Genomic DNA, 23,065 nt, shown 5'->3' on the forward strand with positions numbered 1-23,065 from the left:
ACGACTTGAGCTATGACTACGAAACTTGGTGACTTTTCCTAGAATTTAGTTGGCTACAATTTAGTATCAAGAGATTAGGTTTATCACTTTTGCCGTGGCCATGGCAACGGTTTTCTGATGGGTATGTCCGACCAAAAATCACTGATCTAAGTCTCATTATTGTTCCTTTTCATCATTTTTTGTTATTTCCATTAGCATCAGACACCTTTTGTGAGCATTTAAGTGGTCTGAAGCATATAATCATTATAATTTAAGTGCATTACCTACTTTTGATGGAAAATACATTATGACGATTTTTGGCATTAAAATCAGATTATGATGTCATAATGACGTCATAGTACCACATAATGACGCCAAAATGATGTCATTCATAGATTTCCATATGTAGATCATCTCCCTCAAGTTTGGTGCTCATACGGTATTCCGTTCATGAGTTATGAAGGGGGGGGGGTCAAAAGAGCCCCCCCAGGCCTAAGAATGCCAAAAAAGCCCAGTCTGAATAGGGTTAATTCAACTGAAAACCATTTGACCTTCATTTGACTGCACTAAGCTTATTAGTTTATATTACTGTTTGGGCATGTTGAAAGGAGCTCCAATTAAAATCTATTATTATTATTTATTTAACTGATTTGACATTCAATTGTGTTTTGCCACCTGCCTTGACAATGCTCGTTTCCCTTGTTAAATGTTGGGGAAGCTGAACTACATGGGCCATTTCAGCGCCACAATCGAGTGACCTTCAGCGTTTAGCGCCGTGTGTCTAGGTGACCTGCATGACAACTCGTGCACTTAGCAGGGAGCATTCACGGCTACGCTAGCGGAGCAGCAATAGGGGTGCTAGAATGGTCTTGGCAAAGCCCGGCGAGCGCTCCAAGGGCTACCTTGGCAGCAGTTGAAAATGCAACAGTCAAAGGACACAATGGAACAATGTCTGTGGACCTTACCCTTCCTTCCCCACCGAGTGTGTGCGTATACGTGCGTGCTCTGAATCTGAATGACCGGGGATCACGCCATACAGCAGGGTCTGCCAAAAAGTGCACAGCCCTTAGTTTCGTGACCAACACGACAAAACTAATGCTAGAACGTATCCAGTTTGCCTATTGCAGTTAACTATGACCAACAGGCTATTGGTCATTAGAGATGTAACCGACTTTGTCATATGCATTACATTATACTACAGTCAGCTGATGCTTTTACCAGAGGGACTTAACAGTTCTGTACAGGGTATTGGTTTACGTGTTGGGGTTGGTGCAGTGCTGAAGGGCACTTCCTTCAGCCATGGATGGAGGTGTAGGGAGAGGTAAGGGTGGGATTGGAAACTAACAAACCTTTAGGCCACAGCTGAATGCTTTATGAAGATCCATGGGATGGAAACATTGTATGTTTTTCAAATCAATAAAGTTATTTTTTGGAGTATAAGTGCACTGCAGTGTGCAGACCAACCTTTTCCCACACAGGCTCCCTCATACCAAAGTCCAGTGAAGTGCTATAGTCAATGGTCACAAGCCTTTGAGTGGAGCTGACGCAGGCATGGGACAGATGACAGCTGAGGGACACTGTCTCAGGAGGCTCTGAGGGCTGGACAAGGTATTGATCCATGTGGGCTTGGCATGCTCCCACTCATCCCTTGTGTTGGAGGCATGATGTGACGGCCATTGATTTGATCCCAGCGTCCCCTTGTCCAATCCCACCACCTCATCTCACCCCCACCCCCACCCCCACCCGTCCTGCACAGGCCAGGGCTTTATTTGTTTGTTAGGTGGTGAAAGGCCACCAGACCAGCCAGCCAGCCCATTGGCATGTTCCTGTTCTTTCTGGAAGCATCTGCTTGAAAATGCGCGTGGCTTTTTGCCCCTCACCCCTACGCTTTCCGCCAGCCAGCCAGCCAGCGAGTCAGTAAGCCAACGAGGTCACAGATATTGTTGGGCTGCAGATGGGAGAGTTGGTCTTTTATGATGAAATTGCCTCCACGGTGCCCCCTGTAATCATGGGTAATTGCGTGTTGTTGAGAGGGCAGGGTGTGTGGAGGCCCGCCCTGCCCCTGTGTGCTCCCTCAGCAGCAGAGGAGGGATGGAGGGATGGAGAGATGGAAGGAAGAAAAGTCTCTTGGGAGTTTTAGTGACTTGCGGGTAGCTGCTGTGTTGCAACTGGCCCATTGCAGCCTTTCTTGGTCTTTTGAGTTCTTCGAAATGTTTTTACTATACCTTTCTCACTCACATTCTCTTCCTCTCCCTCTGTCTGCCGTTCTCTTGGGGGGTTTTTTCGACTTCAGGGTAGGTGCTATGTTGTGACTGCCCCCATTGCAGCCTTTCTTGTTCTTTTGATTTCTTTGAAGTGTTTTTAGGATACCTTTCTTCTCCCCCCCCCCCCCACCTCTCTCTCCCCCTCTCTCTCACCCCTCTCTCTCTCTCTCTCTCTCTCTCTCTCTCTCTCTCTCTCTTTCTCTCTCTCTCTCATATGAACCGGAGCTGCATCTGAGAACATGATCTCCTTGCTTATTATGCAATACCAAGAAATAGCATAACACACAGGGCCATCCTCTTCCTAATCACAACACAAGGCTGTTTATAGTCATAATAACTCAAACATTTGAGGACCTCTGGCCATTATTTGGTTTCCAGCAGACCATCATATTGATGGAGAAACATGGTATGCCATTGGTCATTAAACGGTATGTTTGGGGTATGCTTTGGGATATTGGTAATACTTAACCGCACGTAAATGACAAATCACTACAACTATCAGTCAATATCCTTCTGTTACAAACCCTAAAACCCATTTTCCATAATGTTTTTCTGTATTGTTATGCAACAACAATTTTGGATAACAGACCATCGTAACAATGGAGATGAAAAGATTGTACGCCACTGGTAATCAAACGTATGTTTGGAGTAAGCTTCGGCTTTGGGATATATGGTTTTATTATATCAAGAAAGAATAATCATCGTTTGGTTGCATCATCCAAATCCTAAAACCCATTTTCCATAATGTTTTTTTTCCGTATTGTTATACAACGTCGTTGTCCCATTTTATTGTTTTCATTTTGAGATGACTATCTTTCCTGCCCCTAGGCGAAGCAACTGCTAGAGCCAACGTGTTCACATCCACTGGGTTGTGGAAGGGGCAAGGCAAGACGGCGTGGGTTAGACATACAGAAGTCTTTTGTTTGTGCCTCTGCGGCTTGAGAGGGTGTTTATTATCGTTGAGCAAGCCAGGAAGTAACTGGGGAGTTCGAGCATCCCCAGCCCATGAGGCCCCCGGAGGGTTTTTCTTTCCCCTACATTACATTACGTAACATGGCCGAAAAGTCATAGTGGAAATCACTTGAATGACATTTTTTTCATAGCTATGTAAAAATCCTTCCCCTTTACCTCCCCCTAATCTCTTAAAGTTGGAGAAGACTTTGGGGATTTGAATAGCTGATGGAAGTTCTGCCGACCACATTTTTTTTTTTCTGCTCTGGGTTTTGATCCTGAAGGAGGTTGAAGGGAGGAATGGCAGGTATGTGGTATCCCATCAGCCCTCATCATGGTCTTTGCTGCAGGAAAAAAAACCCCTCAAATGCGTGCTCCTCTAATGGTGCATGCCCTTCTGCCCCCACCTCTACGCCCCCTACCCTCCATGATGTGCTGTGTGGGGAACATGGTGTGCCTCTTTGACATGCTGTGCTGTTTCTACCCACCCTACAAACACACACGTATACACACACACACACACACACACACACACACACACACACACACACACACACACACACACACACAATCTCTCTCTCTCTCTCTCTGCCCAAGGTCATTGCTCCTCCACATGCCTGCGTTCACACTTTGGAAGCAGCATGAATCCACAGAAAGTCTCCTCTAGCCTGCTGCAGACATGCTGAGGGTCGAGCGGCGTGTGGTGCGTCGTCTTGTCTGTTTGTGTTTTTGTCTGCTCGCCATCCGGACCCAAAGTCAAAGAAGGTGACTCTGTGCTGTCCTACGGCCCACAGCAAAGCAGGAAGTGTCTAGTTTAGTTATGTTCAATTTATGATTATTTTTATTATTATTTAAAGGCCCCTCAATCCACATGAATTACAGCGTGTGTTCTCCTTATTCTTCCTCTCCCTCCTGCCATCTCTCCACTCCTCCTTATTCTTCCTCTCCCTCCTGCCATCTCTCCACTCCTCCTCCGTCTTCACTCTCACTTCCCTCCTTCACTCTCTTTCCCTGTTTAGTTTTTTTCTGTGGGCGTACAGTACAGCATTCACAGTGTTTTCTCTTTAGGCTAGCAGGGCATTGCCGCCCACCACCCCCTCTCCAAGCTGCATGTTTCCTGTGTAAACATGGGAGGTTGCACTGTGCCTCAGCACCCCCTCCAAAACCCAACTAAAACCCAAAACACACACACACACACACACACACACACACGCATACACTACACACTTCTGACACACACACACATGCGCGCACGCATACACACGCGCACACACACACACACACGCGCACACATACACTACACACTTCTCACACACACACACATGCACACACACACACTTCTCACACACACACACATGCACACACACACACATACACACACGCACATACACACTTCTCACACACACACACACGCGCATACGCACTTCTCACTTACACACAGTACATCTCTGTGTGGGAGAGGAGACGGGGTGGTGCACCGCAGCCATCCCTCCCCTCCCATCTCCTCCTGGTGCAGGGTTGCTCAGTGGCCCTCATACCGCCTGTGTTTACTGCAAACAGCCCCGCTGTTATCCTTTTCCTCATCAGTGTGTGCGTTTGTGCGTGCGTGCGTGCGTGCGTGCGTGCGTGCGTGCGTGCGTGCGTGTGTCTGCATGTGTACATCACCTTTTGCAGATATGGGTGTGTGTGCGTGTGTGTGTGTGTGTGTGTGTGTGTGTGTGTGTGTGTGTGTGTGCGTGTGTGCGTGTGTGCGTGTGTGCGTGTGTGTGTGTGTGTGTGTGTGTGTGTGTGTTCTCTTTCATCAAATGACCCCTGTGTGCATGGGGCCTGTGTGCTGCCTCTATGTACTCTGGTGCCGTTTCCACCAGGAGTTTTCTCTAGGAAGGGTCACATGCGATGCCCGTGTGCTTTTTGTTTTGTGTTTTTTGTCTTGATGTTATTGTTATCATATTTAGAACATGGAGATATAGGAATCGGAGTCGTCTTTGTTGTTCGCTATAACCGGGTCAATCCAAAAATGCTTCACTGGAAAAGAAGAGGGAAATATACACACCATCTGTGTGGATGCCGGCCCGGCACAGTTCTGTTGCCAACACGAGTTCTCATCTCGTGACCTTGAAAGATATTCTTCTGTCCTTTTTAGAACAAAACATTCACCGTCCTGCGAGTTCTGCAACTTGAACACCCTGTCAATGCAAAATACTTTTGGAGGGTGTTGTAAATGATGGTTAGTGAACAACCTAACTATGCTCTTGGGGAAAATCTGTAGATATTCAAATATTTTAAAAAGATTTATTTACCCTTGTAGGGCTATAAGGGCGCATCAAAAGTCTTCTAATAACTTCTTGAACAAACGCCCCCTTGGTCTCATCACAAGCCTCCCAACGCCCCCTTGACCACATCATAAGCCTGACAACGCCCCCCTTAGTATTAAAATGTTAACTGGACTAATGCCCCACAATGGCAACTAAGCACCGCCCCCTCTCTGCTATATCCTTCTCAACGCCCCCTAGAGCTCCCCAACGACCCCTGGGGGGCTGTACCGCTCCTGTTGAGAGACTATTTTAATAGGATCATACCGTTTTTTGAGGTAAGCTTATCTTTCCCAGATTTATCAAGACTGCTGGCACTTCATAGTCCTGAAAGAAATGGTGCAGTTCCAGTTTTGGCCTAATGAGGGAGCCCTCACTCAGCACTACATGGCATCCAGTCCTTCATCGGGTACTAAGGAGCTTAACCACCTCTGCATAAATCACACATCTTAAACTGACACTTAAATATCACCCTAAATCAAATTTGATTAATAAATAATAAATTTGAGCCTTGTGAAGTGGGAATTCCTGAGAGATGTGAGCATATTGCTAGGCTATATAATGGAAACATAATTAGCAACACGCTAGAACGCACTAACATTTTTTTTTCTAATCTAAAAAAAAATCACAGGCACCCTGACAGTTTGACAATAAGCGATTAGCCTAGTTTTGCCACTATGAAGCAACTTTTGAGTTGGGGCCCTACTTTTCCGCAAAGCCATTTACGAGACAATGCGACTGTCAGTAGAACGCAGGTCAAAACGTCAAAGTGACACATTTCTAACCATGTTAATTGTCATCAGCGAGACATCTCATGACTATGTGAAGACAGAGACGGCGTCAAATGTCTCTGTCATTAAGTCTAGTTTGCATTTTACACTTGCCACATGGTCTCGCCTCAAGATGTTGTCAGAGATGTTTTTCTGGTGCGTATGAATCAGCCGTGTGGCTGTTATCATGGCCACTGTTTTTTTATTGCTCCATATCTGATGAGCAAGGCGTGATAATAGGTGATTTAAGTTGGCTGAGTAACTGGGCCATCAGCAGTCCAGGGAGACGTAGGGAAGAGTAGGAGTGTACTTTAGCAACGAGCTGGTAAACAGGCAGGTGGCTACAGGTGTGCAGGTGCAGGTGGAGATGGTGAGGGGGAGACTCAAGCTGACTTCCATCGGTCTGGGTCTTCTGTTTTCTTCTTGACAGGTCTCAGGTCACGTTACCGTTTCTGACCTGGGGGACACGTGCAGGTGCCACACACACACACACACACACACACACACTAATAGATAATGTGTGTTTGACAAAACTATGCCCTTGGGTCCTCTCCCTCGTCTCCACATGGGCATCATGGAGGCTCAGGAATGCTCAGAGTTGAGCGAGGCCTTTTGCAGGCATGTCTGAGCAGGTATCCCCACTCCCTTTCTCTCTCTCTCCCTTTTTTCTATAGAACAGTCTCTCTCTCTCTCTCTCTCTCTCTCTCTCTCTCTCTCTCTCTCTCTCTCTCTCTCTCTCTCTCTCTCTCTCTCTCTCTCTCTCTCTCGCTTTCTTTGTTTCTTTTTATCTTTCTTTGTTTCTCTCTCTCTCTCTCTCTCTCTCTCTCTCTCTCTCTCTCTCTCTCTCTCTCTCTCTCTCTCTCTCTCTCTCTCTCTCTCTCTCTCTCTCTCTCTCTCTCTCTCTGTGTGTGTGTGTCTTTCGTGACAAGGCGAGGAGGGAGTTGAGCATGTTGGAACAGGCAAACGTTCCCTTAAGGTATTCAGGTATTGCATGGTGGAGGTAGCGGGCCCAACTGTAACAGTAGTTCTTCTCTAGCATTAGGCTGGGGACATGCAGCAGGATATGCGCTGCCATTCCAATTTTATGTCAATTTTGCGTGTTACAGCACCAGACACAATGTACACAGACGCGTGTGTACTGTGCAACATTGACAGAACCGCGAGGGGCGATCTTCTGAACTTCCATGTCGAGGTCACGGTCACGGGAGGCAAACAATGATGGAAAATATTGAGAGCCCAGTTGGCCATCTGCCCCCCCTACATGATGCTTCCAGTATCATGCGATGGGCTCTGATTGTTCTGAATCAAGTATGTACACTCGGTTGTTCGCGGCTGCGTGTGCAATGTAATGCTCTCAGCAAGCATGTACCGGGCCTTACATGTGGTGGAGTGAGGACCATGGCAAGTGAGACAGTTGCAGTATCATCTCCTACAGTCCCTCAGTCTGATTTAGTAATCGCCTCAAATGTTTTTGACATTATTGTCTTTTTCCTGATGGTCTGATGAAGACTATACTGTACTGTGTATGTGGACAATGGAAGTCCAAATTATGCACACAAATAATTTTTCGGTCCTCAGTTATTGCTTTAAATAGTGTTGTTGTCACTCACTTGTGTTACGTCTTGTTTTGTAGAGCAAGGAGATCGTGTTCTCAGATGCAGCTGAGGTTTATCAAGAGCCATGGCCTACTATGGGTGAGGGGGAGCGCGAGGGAGAGGTTCCTTTTATCAAGGTTGTTGTATGTTCACATTTGGTAGTTATTGGTGTGACTAGATGCTTACACAAATAAACAATAGTTGGGCCTAATGGCATGCAAAAATAGATATGCTTGCACCAAGTGCTGAGATGGCTTTAGTCTGCCTCTGAGATTGGCAGAAAACGTAGCCTAAGTGCTCGCCAAAATACTGACGCATCTGATTTCGAACCACTCTGCAAGTTGCCACTGAAAATAAAGCAGGCCTACTTTCTCCAATACTTTTGACTTACCAAGTTATGTGTTGGATCATGTTGGTCTACATTGATGTTGAGGGCTACCTTGTGACAAGGCCTCAACCTTACGACTGTGTAAAACGGATTAGAGCAGGGGTTCTCAAACTTGTTTGGTCCGGTACCACTAAAGAAGAACAAGGACCCCCTCATTGCGACACGAAGTACAGTTACTTAAGCACAATAGTTTTAAGTGGTGCAACAGATTAATAATGTAACTTATGCTAACCGAATTCCGTGGCTAAGATCAAAGTCTTAAAATGTGTTTGGACAGATTGGTGTAATTTGTCAATCTAGTGTTGGTCAATGTTATGAGGGCAAGAGTAAGGGGCAGAAAGTGATTGGATTAGGATTACTGTAGCTAAATCGCAGATTTGCCTCAACCTGCGCTGCTGTTGCATATTCACTAATGCCACTATCAATATCACTGACCCCCTAGCAATGTGCAGTGGACCCCACTTTTTGAACAACTGGACTTAGAGGGTTGCGGGCTCGGATCTCACACCTTCCTACATACAGTCCCAGGAAAAAGTTTGTACACCCTTTGAAATTTCTTACATTTTTGTCAAAATTGATAATAAAACATGGTCGGATCTTCCCGGAAATCTCAAGAGGGAACAATCAGAGTCTGCTTTAATTAATTCCACCCAAACATTTACATGTTATCATATTTTTATTGGTCATAAGGCCATAATATTCACAGGAGAGCAGGGCATAAGTAAGTACACCCTTGCATTAAGTAGGTTTTAACCCTCAGTTAGTTGCAATATCATCAACCAGACTTGTCCTGTAGTTGCAGATCAGATTAACAAAACAATCTGTTTGTATCTTGTCTCCCTCTTCTTTAGAGAACTGCCTCTCGTCAGCAAGGTTTGTGGGATGTCTGGAGTGCATAGCTTTCTTGACTTCATGCCATTTAATCTCAATTGTTTTTTGTCAGGGCTTTGACTGGGCTATTTCAGAATGTGTATTTCATTATTATGAAGCCATTCTAAACAGGGCTCCAGAGTGCGACCAATTTGGTCGCATATGCGCCCATTTTTTTCAATGGTGCGCCTAAAAAATATTTTTAGGCGCACCGGTGCGACCAGCCATCAGTAGAACAAAATCAATTACCAAACAACCGTTTTAATGGACATAAAATTAATAGTCATTCTACAGTAGTGGTCCATCATCACACAATAAAACTTGTCGATGCGGTCATTCCTTCAACTCCGCTGAACTACCGGTAGCTTTCTCCCCCTTCCTCGTTCACAGGCAGCCCGACGTTTCAGAATAGAATGTTCGACTTCGCTCAACTATCCGAGTTCACATGTGCCAGCGAGTTTTGTGTTCTCAACGGACGAGAGAGTTACAATCACGGTAAAAACAGCAAAATGACTTGAGGATATTTTATACACCAGAGAGTCACAATCACGGGGAAAAACTAAATGGCTTGAGCGGATATTAAACATTGCCACACAAAAACGCAGACGGGTGCGGATAACTGCCCGTTTCAGCCGCGTGCAGAGCTGGCCAAACAGGTGACGCGCTAGTCTGTCGGGACTTCTGTGACAGTTTTTTGATAGCGACTAGGGCAGGCTACATACGGCCTATCAGTCGGCAAGGCATCGTTCATGCATCTCGAGACAGCACGAGAGAGAGAGAGAGAGAGCGAGCGAGCGAGCGCTTAGTGCTGTCGTGTCTGTTCGTAGCGTTTGATACCACAATCATTATACAGAGAGAGCGCTCAAAAACGGGAAATAAACAAAACCCAATTCACCTCAGATTCCACTGTAAACATAGGCTACGCTATTTGTGTCAAATGATCTTAAAAATCATGACATTTTTAGCAGGGTTTGTTAAAAAAAATCTATACATCCATCTATCCATCCATCCATATATCTATCTTCATATTGTAACTCTGTGCTTGTGCCGTGTGCGTAGCCTTATTGCAGAAAAGGCCGGTATGTTGATCTTACTAGTCAAACACATACTCACTAAAAGGCTACTAATTTGGTCTTTTCTACCAGCCAAACTGCTTGTAGCCAAGATGTGATAGTTAGGTAGCCTACTGTCATGTCTTTTATAAGGAGCACATTTGGAAGACTAGCCTATAGCACATGAAAGGCTCCAGGTCTTTTAAAATATAGCAACAATAATAGAATAATAATAATTATTATTATTACTATTATTCTTGCTATTATTATTGCTATCGTTATTTTTTATTATTTTTTTTTAAAGCTGAGGTGCGTGTGTGTATGGGGTGGTGAAAACATTTGGGTGCACCTACATTTTGTGCTGGTGCACCTAAAAAAAATTTTTAGGCGCACCAGTGCAACCATTGCAAAAAGTTAGTCTGGAGCCCTGCTAAAGTCGATTTGCTTCAAAAGTATGGGTTGTTGTCACATTGCAAGACCCATACTCTTGTGTGCTTCAACTGTGTGACAGACTTCCTCACGTTTTTTCTGTAAAATATCACAATAAACTTGAGTTCATTGTTCCACTGATAATAGCAAACCGTCAAGGGCCTGAGGCAGCAAGGTAGCCGCATATAATGATGCTCCCGCCACCATACTCAGAAGAGGAGATGTAACCAAGAATAGCTAAAAATGGGATTCATTCTGCCAATCTAAAATTAATGGGGTTTCTGTCAAAAAAAATATTGCTGCACCTTTGAGGTTTGCGAAAAAGCATTTATATGCTTCATAGAATTACTGCAAAATATTCTGTAGACCAACGTTGAAACCAAAGTTGAATTGTTCAGGGGAACACACAATGTCATGTTTGGAGGAGAACTGGAGAACCACACCTTCACCAAAACATCATTTCCGCCTTTGAGTATGGTGGCGGGAGCATCATTATATGCGGCTACCTTGCTGCCTCAGGCCCTTTTGAGTTTGCTATCATCAGTGGAACAATGAACTCAGAAGTTTATCGAGATATTTTACAGAAAAAAAGTGAGGTAGTCTGTCACAATGTTGAAGCACACAAGAGGATGGGTGCTGAAATGTGACAACAACCCATACTTTAGAAGCAAATCGACTTTAGAATGGCTTCATAATAATGAAATACACATTCTGGAATAGCCCAGTCAAAGCCCTGACAAAAAACAATTGAGATTATATGGCATGAAGTCAAGAAAGCTATGCACTCCAGACATCCCACAAACCTTGCTGACGAGAGGCAGTTTTCTAAAGAAGAGGGAGACCAGATACATCCAGATTGTTTTGTTAATCTGATCTGCAACTACAGGAAACATCTGGTTGAGGTTATTGCGACTAACTTAGGGTTAAAACCTATTGAATGCAAGGGTGTACTTACTTATGCCTTGCTGTCCTGTGAATGTTTACATCTTATGGCCAATGAAAATATGAAAACTTGTAAATGTTTGGGTTGAATTAATTAAAGCAGACTCTGGTTGTTCCTTCTTGCGATTTCCGGGAAGATCAGACCATGTTTTATGACCAATTTTGACAGACAGGTAAGAAATTTCAGAGGGTGTACAAACTTTTTCCTGGGACTGTATCTGAAATGCCCTTGAGCAACACACTTAATACCACATTGCACCAGAGACTACCATTATCCATTGAAAAAGTAGACATGAGCTATTAGATTCAAGAGACACCGCACACTGCTTACTTTTCTTTACTTTATTTCTCGAGAAATAAAGTAAAGAAAAGTAAGCAGTGTGTGGTGGCTCTTGAATTTTGTTAATTGATTCACCTTCTCCTGCCTCACACCTGCACCTGCATTACTGAGGGCTTGTGCACAAGAACTCTCTTGAACTATGAGCTATTAGATTATTTCAATGTATAATGTAAGGTACAATGCAAACTATAAAAGCACCAAAGATGCATGTTTATATAGAAAAGACCTTGAGGTAAGGCAGTGACGACACAGTGTGTCCATTTCAAAACATCACAACTCTCAGTTACTAACTGAACTAAATAGTTACGACCAGACAAAGAAACGTGCAGCAAGACATCCAATAATGTATTATTTTGTATTCATCTTGTAACCAAAGAACCCATTTTTGTAAAGGGGTAAAAAATCTTTAGGCGGTGACGATCCCAAATCAGTGTGTCAATTTTGAACTTTTTCAGTTTCTGTATTTCGCTAACAGACAAAGAAATGTGGCCAAGAACAAAACCTTCATGGTGGCGGTAATGCAGACGACCTCTCTGTTCTGATAGGGTGTCGCAGCTGAGGCCTGCACCAGTCTGTGTCAGCAGTAGGCCAGTGAGTTGATCTTTTGGGGCAGACGTCCCCTGTTGCTGGGCGTCAGAATTTTCTTTTCTTTTTTTTAACTGAGGCTGATGGGGCGGCTGCCTGGCTGTCGACCGTTGGAATTTGTGTTGTTTGCTTTTGTGTTCCAGGAGGGTAAATACCCACCGGCCTTTCCTCCCCGACCAGTTCAGTCAGACGATAGAGCATGTTAAAATCCTCAGCGACCAACAAGAATGTTAAACTTAAGCCATCCCCAAAACAGACTCAGTTATACGCATGACAAAACATTTAATGACTTATTTTATGAATAAAATGTAGGGTTATGTGCAATTGAGAAGTACATTAAAACGCCAAGGAGGAAACCAATTGCATGAAAAATGCAAATGCAGCTAGGATTGTCCAGTAAGGATCAGTGATGAGTCTTATCAAAGTGATAAAATCTGTGCGTTGTAAATTGTTCTTTTTTTATATCCCTGTATTTTCATCCCTCAGGGAGGTTTGCCCACAATGACTTGTGAGGCTGATAAGGGCACTGAAAATAGTCACGAGAGGGTGACATCATTCTCATATACCAGTCCTTCAAGTGTTCCTTTCTTCCTTTTCATTTCCTTTCCAAATGTGTGCGTGGGTGCCTGTGCCTGACTGCCTGCCTAGTGTGTGGTTGACCTTGGCGGCCAAGCAAGGTTGGCCAACGCCCGCCAGACATTCATTTCTGTTACCGAAATTCAGTCATGGATAAAGAATCTTATACTGTAAGCTAACATATTCCTGTTTCCACAAGGACGGGAAATGCAATTGTGATCCCACTCGTAAAACACGCACAGATGCCGATAAGGTGAGCAGGCGTGATGCAAGTGCCGTAGGTGGATGCGCAGGTGTGCATGACAGTAGAGTGGGGCGAAGAGTCAGTCAAATTGAGATCATTACTCAAGTCACATGCCTCAAAAGTAACGTAATCTCAATTTCCTTGTATGACTTGTGCATATGAAGAAACTGGCAATAAAACCTGACTTGACTTGACTTAATGAGACTAATAGAGACTTTGCTGCCCTTCATGGACAAAATGTCCTATCTTCCCAAACTGGGAAAAAAGACAAAAATAACTTTTTTTTAATGGGGTTAAAAGTCAAAATCTTAATTTCACAGACTTAGGAACAGAACAGGTACTCATTTCTGTGAGAATTAAGAAGTTACAATCTTTTCCATCTCCATAGCAGACTGGTGGTTATGATTTCATTTGTGAGTATGTAACCCATTATGTGGGTTCGGTGTGGGCGAGACGGAGGGTGGATGGCGGTTGGCGGGTGTGTTACCACAGGCACTACATACCATATTTTCCATGGACGTCATGATTACGCCATGAGCTTAGCATCCCTTTGTTAGACGGACCTGTTCGGAGACCTTTCCTGCATCTTTTGAGATTTCCGTTGCTGATTAGTCATTTCTGTTCACGCAAACATGCATGCATGCACACACACACACACACACACACACACACACACACACACACACACACACATACATTATCGGCATCAGATCAGCGTTTATAAGCGACATGCATGGAATGTTGTTTTAAAACCTGTACCAAAAGGGTGTTACCTGGTGTTGTTAACAAGATTCTTACATTTTTGCTGCTTCTTCAGCTGTGTAATATCTTCAGGCCGTAGCCTACACATATTTGTCATAGTAAGTATCCGGTGAGGGGGAATCTGTCTTTCCTTCACCGATGGGGAAAGTACAGTTGTCTCACAGGCTTTGTGGTCATCTCAGCCGCGTTGTCAGTAACCTTTTGTTCTTTGAAGAGCATAGGAACTGACTTCAAAAATGCAAACTATGGACACCTGCTGTTCCCATGTAATGGGATAGAGCGATCACATGCTCCAGTTCCATTAGCCTGCATTCTTATCAGTACACGGTTAAAAGTCAACCTTAGGTCTTTGCAGTTGGTTGATAAACTGTGTCTGTTGAGTGGTGCTGTGTGTATTTGTAAAGCAAACATGTGGCAGGTGTGTTTGTGTGTGTAGATGCTTTGAGTGTTTTTTTTTCTCTTCTTTTTAAGTGGATATATTTTATGGGGAGCCCGCATTGGAGCTGCAACTGTCCTCCATACTCTGGCATTGGAAAAGGGGGATGTCAGGGTAGCAGTCCTCCACTCTAGGGCTGGATTGGTTCCATATACCCTAACCAGCGAGTTCTCAAGCCCTCCTAAGTTTACGTCACAGACTGTGTAAAAACTCCCTGGGTTATGTGTGGTCGATCACACGCTTACAGGGCTCTGGTTGGTGTTAAATTTAGAACCTCACCGAACGATGCAGGGCCTGGTTGCTCCCTCGCCCACCACCCCCCTGTTTCATCCAGTCAGAGGAACTGTTGGATTATCACCTTCCTCCTCCCCCTTCTGAACCCACCACACACACACACACACACACACACACACACACACACACACACACACACACACACACACACACACACACACACACACAAACAACACCACCACAACCATTTCCAATTTCAAGCCCACGTTGGCTCTATCTGGTTGAACGTGCTCTCTCTCTCTCTCTCTCTCTCTCTCTCTCTCTCTCTCTCTCTCTCTCTCTCTCTCTCTCTCTCTCTCTCTCTCTCTCTCTCTCTCTCTCTCAAAAACAAGGCAGCAATCCAGTCACTCCAGAGAACTTGATCTTCATGCTACAAGCCACGGCAGCAGCAGCCTGCACTCCCTGCTTTAAGACCAATGTCAAGTTTCAGCCTGCCTGCCTCTCTGGTTTCCCCCTCCTCTCACCTGCGCCAGAGAATCCCTGCCCGATGGGCCTTCTGCTCCAGGCGACCATTCATGGTGGAGGCGCAGGAATGTTGTTTCAGTTGCCTAGACATGCTCAGGAGCCTGCATGAAGCAGCTGAACTTGAAGGAGTGTGTGGTTAAAAAAAAGAACACAACACAACACAACAGAAGCCAAATTGTTATTGATAAGTATATGTGAGTGAGTGAGTGGGTGGTTCTGCCCCTTTTGAACAGTCATTTATCTATTTAACTAATGTTTGTCTACATGGGACACACAGGCATGCAAGGGTAGTGCATGTCTGTGTGTGTGTTTGTGTGTGTGAGAGAGTTGTACTTTGTTGTGATTTGCTTTTTCTTTGCCCAAACTTCTATTCACTGAAAAAAATATTATTTTGACAAACCCTCATAGGCCTACTGAGATTTGGCTTTCACTCCGCCTCTGCTATCTTCTGCTGGCAAGAAGGTGGTGCGAGGAGGCGGGGTTTAAGTGCAATTCAACTGTAACAACTCCTTGCAACAAAACTAGTTGGAAGAGACTAGCAGAACGACCGACAGATACAAGTGACAACTCAACTCGGATATTTTAAAGCCTACCGTAGCCCGTCCTTAACTCTCGAGCTAATTTTTGGGGGTTGGGAAAAGTTTGAAGCCATTAATTTAACCTCTCAGCTTGATGGTTACCACACGAAAGCGGGAGTAAACACGGATATGCACGCACAGAGAACCCCGAAAAACGGATTGAGTTGCAAGATGGTCCTTCAAACTGTAGGAAAAGTTTTGAGGTACGTCAACTATTGACCGTTTGTATATCAAATCATAATTCTCGAGTTCATTTCACGCACCATGTGAAGAGCATGTGTTGCCTCTGCTCAACGGAGGTGGAACTTTCCACACGAGGACGTCTGGCTTTGCCAGAGATGTTTCCATTAGGCAGGTTGCCATTTAACATTGCGCGGAGGACAAAACGCGAGCAGTGTCTCTTTAACTCCACAGAAGTGAATTCATGTTCATTGGGGCTTGTGTGATTTGTAAGACAACATTTTTTACTCAAAACAGGCGCGTGCGTCCTGTCTTCACTGCCACGCAAGCTTTTCGTGCGCGAGAGACACCTCTCCGCATACGCATGAAACTGTCTCGCACTGTAAACAAAGATGATGTAGGGTAGGCCTGTGTGTAATATGTTCATGTCTGTGACTATTTTTGTTCAGGAGTAGCAGCACACATATACACAGGTCACCAGACATATTTTTCTGAAGGCTCGTTCAGCGCTTTACCCTTTTGGGATATTCGATACGGTGCCTTCTGACGCTCGCGGCTCAGCAGGTTTCCGTGGTAGGATGGCCTCGTTCATTTATTTGGGGTGGTAATAGTCAACACCTTTAGTAGTCACGCGTACCCCTCTGGCAACATTCCTACTGCTACATTTGAGTTAGCTGTTATGATGGATGTTGAGAAGAGGTCCATGCCAGAGAGTAGGATGATTTAGGAACTGCTTGACACAAACGAGAATCTTTAGACGTCCTCTGATCTCCCGGAAGATTTAATGCAGAGTGAATTCATGCCTTGGGCTCTGTTCTTGCAGCAGGTGACCAGGCGTCACGTGGCAAAGGAAGTGAGTTGTGTTGGTGTAGGGGGTTAAACATTTATTACACATTCATAGCAGGCAGAGAGAGGTTGGGGGTGAGGGTGGGGAGCGTTGCTTTGGGAGACCAGATGCCGAGAACAGCAGCAGCTTCCTTTAAAGTCTGGTCCTGGATGAATACCACTGTAAATGGAATCCCCTCACCAACCTGTCCTCTGTTGTGATGCTGATTAGGCTCCAGTTGACAGTCACTGTGGTGGTCTCTGCTGCTCTGGGTCTTCTCTGGGGATACCATTGTGTGTGATGAGAGGGGGGGGTTCTTGTCCATGCAGTGGTGTGTGGTGGGGTACTTTTTCCTTCCTTCCTTCTTTCTTTCCTTCTGTAAGTCCCTTAGTGGAGAGGGGAAGTGCTTTCCACAGCTACCTTCCATGGCACAAAACGGCTGTGTATAGTATCTCCTTAATTTCACTATTAAAATAATGGAGATGGCTTAGTTTTCATGTTTTGGTCTGGAAAGGGACATTGTATTGATGGATAAATGTGTGGTTGACTGGTATCTTACTAAAAAAAAACATCTTGGAAGCTATGTCTGCCCACCAGAGGTTAGGAACAATGTGAATGTCAGTTACATTACAATCCACAATGATCTCAATTGTATTGTAGTTTTATGTTGTGACTGACATTTGCTGAACGCTATATTTTCCTCACCAATCGAGATTTCAAACTTGGAATTGAAAGGAAAACATTTTGTGATGAGTAGACCTTCCATGTGGCAATAACTTATTTACCCTCTTTTTGCTTACATCCTGTGGATTCATGGATTGTGTTCGTAAATAATGTACACTGCTCGTTTATTTCACTCTTCGCTAGAGCATCTCTTCTCTTAGGTCTAGTTCTATGTATATTCACTTTGTCCTCTGGCCTGGCCCTTATTACCTTAGCCTACATAACATCACTTCAGGCCTTAAGATACCTTTACACTTTGTGTGTATGTGGGATGGTCTAAATGGGGATGGCCCTTATCAACAAGATCTGGCCATGCTGTAATCTCAGGTAGGGAAGTCGACAGGGTGAGACAGGGGAGTCTGTTGTCTCGGGCCCAGGGAAATGGGGTCCCCAAATTTGGGTTCTCAATACATTGCATTGCATTGTATTAGGGGGCCGTTCAGATTACTTTGTCCCTGGCCCGGGCAAAGATGTCAGCGGCGGCCCTGCTCTCAAGCTATCCATATTCTAAAGAACTACTTAAAACAACTGAACTGACTCACCCCCATGTTTTAAGACTTCAGTCAAAGGTTCACTCTGTTGTTGTTATTGTACACAGATGGGATGTAAAATGCCACAAAGATTTTTGCTTTGCCAGTAAATAATGCCTCACCCCTGAATTATACAATCCCACAAGAGACACGTTATCTTGAAGATTAGATATAATGAAAGAGGTTTGTGGATATTGCCCGCTTCAAGAAAGCGGGAAGGGAGCGAGCGCTGAGATTGAAGCCAGTTTGTTTCGCTTCGATGCTGCTGAATGCAATTCATCAGGTTGCAGATTGGGGGAAATGGCTAACACATGGCAACACTCTGATTCCTCTCCTCTCCGTCCATAGTCTCTCCAGGTTTGGCAAGACCGTTGCAATATCAGTGCTGCGGAGAGCCCAGAATTCCCTCAAGCATCCGAACTAATCAAGCGCTTGCCTCTCCCACCACACTGGGTCATCTCTCCCATTGCTGTCTGGATTCTGGAAGTAGCCATTGCTGTCATTGTTGTGGGCTTTTTTTTTGGGGGGGGCTGTAATGGTAGACTACCAAAGCACAGTTCCTGGTCCTCAGGAGAATTCTTGCTGGCAAGACTTCGCCAAGTTCTTACAGTTCACTTGTTTTTAAAGGAGGTTTGTCCTCCAGTCCCCCGGGTTAATGGTTCTGGTTGCACTGAGATATGGGTCTTCCAACCAAGACCATCAAAGTCAGGCAATGGCTGTCAGCCATCTGCTTTTGAGAAACCACCAAAGCCTGTGTAGGCCATGTGCTCTCTGTTCCCCAGTGAACCATTGCGCTCCTCTGGAGTGGACTATAAATGATTACACTGGCAGGGAAGCATGTCAGAGGCCAAAAATGCTTGGAGCCAAGTTCAGGATGCTCACAAAACTCCATGATTTGTTTTCATTGTCGTTATTATTCATGCCATGTTTAACCGACGCCGTATGCCAATGCCATTGCGGGAACATGTTGTTGTATTTAGCTGTACTGTGACTTGAGTAGTTCAATTTAGTAATTTTCCAGGAAGCCCCTGCTTTCGTAAATGGTGTGGCACAATTCAAATTCCCAAGCCATTGCGTGGTTTATTTTAGGATAAAGAAAACTTTTCTGCTGCCAGCACCCTGACCCTAAGACACACACACACACACACACACACACACACACACACACACACACACACACACACACACACACACACACACACACACACACACACACACACCCTTGCTAACTCTGCGGAGCTCTCTTTGCCATAAAAGGCATTAGGGGATGCCTGCAGACGTAAGCCAGGGAGCCAAGAGCCAGCAGTTCTGGTGAAAAGCCTCCATATCTCTGGGCCAGGTGGACTTTAGAAACGGTTGGAATGGGGAGGGGGTGGTGGGAGACGTTGTACTCTCATGTTTTTTTTTTTGGGGGGGTTAGTATTCAGCTGTCTTATCAAGGATGTTGGCTGCCAAGCCAAGTTAGCGTTTGCGCACACTACCAGGGAAGTCGGCTGCCAAGTGTGTGTTTATTGAAAACTGTGTTGTACGTACAGTCTGTTATTGGAGTATGCGAGAAGCGCAGTGAGTGACGTAGAATAAGTTTATGCGCGTGCTGCTGCCGTTGCATTCTGTACACAGCCAGTCATGGCCGACCTCTGTAGTGCAGTGGTTCCCAACCTTTTTCTTAAGGGACCCATGTTTTTACTATTGTGAGCTTTGGTGACCCAACCACGCGAGCGCCCGCACGAGACGGAGTCACAAGATGCCCTCTGTTTCCTGCGAAAACTAATTTTAGTTATTTTATTCCTCAATTCGTCTTTGGTCAAATATAGAATAAATGTTTAATGTAGCACTTACAATTTGTTGCGTCTGTGCATTTATTAGTTAAATGCTTTGTCTTTTATTCAACATGGGCTATATATATTTAAAACGAAACCCCTTAAAATCAAGAGGGCTCCGCGACCCCCTGTGGATCTTTGGCGACCCATAAGGTGGGTCCCGACCCATAGGTTGGGAACCACTGCTGTAGTGCTATTAAATGTCTGAGGGATGATGCTGCATAACTCTTCAGTACACTCTGGCCATGTGCACTCAGCAGTCGTCAGCTGCTATTGATCCCAGTGAAATGCAGTGCAATCCAATGCTCTGGGCAGAGTCGGCACTGTTTATCAGTGTCTCCGCAAACACTGCTCCCCTTTCCTAAATTTTGTGGCCTTGTTGAGTTGAAATCCGGAGCAATCTGGCTAACGCCTCAGCTGTGCTGGTCACTCGACATTTGGTGACTCGTACAGACACTAGGTCTCTCTCTCTCTCTCTCTCTCTCTCTCTCTCTCTCTCTCTCTCTCTCTCTCTCTCTCTCTCTCTCTCTCTCTCTCTCTCTCTCTGTGGAACTACAGCTGGTATTGGCCAGCTTCTCTTTCATGGCTCCACCAGCTGGGGCTGACAGCTGTCACACTCTCCCTTTCATGTGAGGCAAGCCACCGAGCTGAGCTGAGCTGAGCTGAGCTGAGGTGCTGTTCCCTTCCCTGTGCTCTCCTCTCCTCTCCTTTGTAACAACCTCCTCTGCCTAATTACTTCATCAAACCCACTGAGCTGGCCATTTCTTTAGTCCTGATGTCCAGGTTCCACTAAGAGCCTAAAGATGCCCAGGCTTCTATTTTGAAATGTTCACTTGACTTGTTTGGCAGTATGTAAAGATGCACTCCTGAACTAAATACCAAAGACACTGTGTGGTTCATAACATGTCCAGCAGCTTGAGCATTTCAGGTTTTGGCCTGTAGGTGGCATCATGTTTTTGGAACAATGTTCAAAATCCATTTTTTTATGTTGCTCTTTCCGAAGGCGAACACTATGTACCTGGCAGTGGGCTCACAAGTGGTCTGTGAGTCAGTTGAGTTGAGTGGCCTGGCATGCTCTCTGGTCTCCCCTGAGCCCTTGGCCTTGCCAACTTCCATCTAGCATGAAAGAGAAGGAGGTGGAGGTGGAGAAGGAGGAGGTGGTGGAGGTGGAGGAGGTGGGAAAGGGCAGGTCATATGGGGGCAGGCAGGCAGCCCAGCTCTTTATGCCCCTGGCTGCCTTGTCACTCACTCAGTAGTGCTACAGCAGTGTTTATGGCCTCTATTGGGGTGTGAAGATAAGCCAGTGGCGGCTTCCTGACATTGGGGGGCGGGTGAGAATTGGCAAGTTGGAGAGAGGGGCTACTGACGAAGAGGAGGGCAATGGGACGTGTGTATGTGTGTAGTGTGTGTGTGTAGTGCGTGTAGTGTGTGTGTGTGTCTAAAGGGTGTTGCTTAGCCAACAATGGGTGTGGAGAGAAAAGGCTAATGCCAGCCAACTTGGTGAGTTGAGTGGGTGGGTGGGTGGATGTGGGATGCAGTTGAAATTAAAGTCCTCAATTAAACACCAAAGTTGCTGTGGGAGAGCAGACAAGGTCCTGGCCGCTGTGCTGTGCTGTGCTGTGCTAGCTAGCCTGGCTTGGCCTGTCCTCAGGCGAACCCCAGAAGCCAGGCACTGTGACTGGCTGTGTTGCCACAGGAGAGGAGGGCAGAGGAGAGGAGCGCTTTTCCAAATCTGATTGCTCAGCACATTTGTACAACCCCCTTAACCCCTTCCTCCCTCCATACTCACTCTGTCTCTCTCTCTGTGTCTCTCTCTTTCTCACTGGACGTAGCCAAGTACACTCCAACAGTTCTCCTCCAACAGTCATTTCCCGTGATGCTACCCTTTTGTCCTTTCCCATGCCATGAAGTTGGCATGTACCATGCCTTCACCAATCTCCTTCTCGACACACACACACACACACACACACACACACACACACACACACACACACACACACACACACACGCGCACACACACGCACCCCACTCTCCTGCCCTGTCTAGAGAGGCCTGTTAGGTTTATGACTCGACAGTTCCTCCCAACACAAACCGCCAGACAGGCTGCAGCGCCGGCCACCTGAGATGTGTTGAAAGTGCCACAGCAGTAAATGCCAATGACCGCAACCATCTGTGTCAGACAAGCAACAACTTTTGACTGTGTCACGTGTGTGTGTTTGTTGTGCATGTGTGTATGTGTGTGTACCCAGTGTTTCCCATACATTGAGGAAACTATGGCGGCCCGCCATAGTTTAAATTTGGCCGCCATAGTTTACGAAAATGTAAAAAAAAAAAAAAATTTTTTTTTTTTTTTTTTACTTTTTTTTTTTTTTAAACGATATCCGTTTTTGTTAAAAACGATTTGAATTACGATTTTGAATTTCCTTCGCATTTTCCTCCTGGAGTAAATACATTCTACAGACTCTGTGTTACCTGAATTTCCCCCTGGGGATCAATAAAGTTTCTCTACTCTACTCTACTCTATTGGTTAGATAAGTATCCCACGGTAACAGAATGAGGGGAAAGCATTAGGAAGTGACCGTAAGGGTATTACAGTTGATTCATGTGCGCACACATGTAACATGTGCGCAACGATGCGTTATGACACGCCGATATGCGAGGATCTTCGTCCAAATCGCTAGTCGCATGCATCATCGCTAACTGCGTTTACATCGCGTGCCGCGTGTAAAAGAAATGTTTGTTGTTGACATGTATGGAATTCACTTCAATTTGTGCTGTTTCTTGCTTCAGTTGTGGACAAAACGATTGGCCAAACTCACAATAGAAAGCCTTTGCTGTGCTACTGCCCCAGAGAGCTGAAAAAAAAAACCTTCATAGAAGAAGTCACTATTAACAGGGGTGTTAACCAATCCAATGAGTTCTCTCATTGCTCTCTCTCTCTCTCTCTCTCTCTCTCTCTCTCTCTCTCTCTATCTCTCATAGTAGCCTACTATTTACCCATAACAAATGGTGAATTTCTGAGCCCTTTTTAATTTGTAGCCTATACCACTGAAGGCATGATAATGCTTCATCATATTTTAGAAATAGGGCCTATGTGCCTTTTATATACCAAATGTTTATCATTTTGAAATTGTTTCAGTTGTTTATGACTTGT

General features: G+C 45.2%; 1 protein-coding gene across 4 annotated transcripts in view; it reads left to right on the plus strand.

Annotated features, from left to right (window-relative positions):
• Window positions 1–23,065, plus strand: part of LOC134447730 (MOB kinase activator 2-like) — a 67,514-nt gene that overhangs the window by 35,515 nt on the left and 8,934 nt on the right. The window contains exon 1 of one of the 4 annotated variants that reach the window (XM_063197346.1): window positions 15,118–16,035. The exons of the other annotated variants lie outside the window; for them this stretch is intronic. Coding sequence (XP_063053416.1) covers window positions 15,962–16,035 — 74 coding nt within the window. The 5' untranslated portion in view covers window positions 15,118–15,961. Of the gene's footprint in view, window positions 1–15,117; window positions 16,036–23,065 lie in introns of those variants that run through there. 4 annotated transcript variants of the gene reach the window in all.

This window comes from Engraulis encrasicolus, chromosome 4 (genome assembly GCF_034702125.1).
Source record: "Engraulis encrasicolus isolate BLACKSEA-1 chromosome 4, IST_EnEncr_1.0, whole genome shotgun sequence".
Classification (NCBI taxonomy): Eukaryota; Metazoa; Chordata; class Actinopteri; order Clupeiformes; family Engraulidae; genus Engraulis; species Engraulis encrasicolus.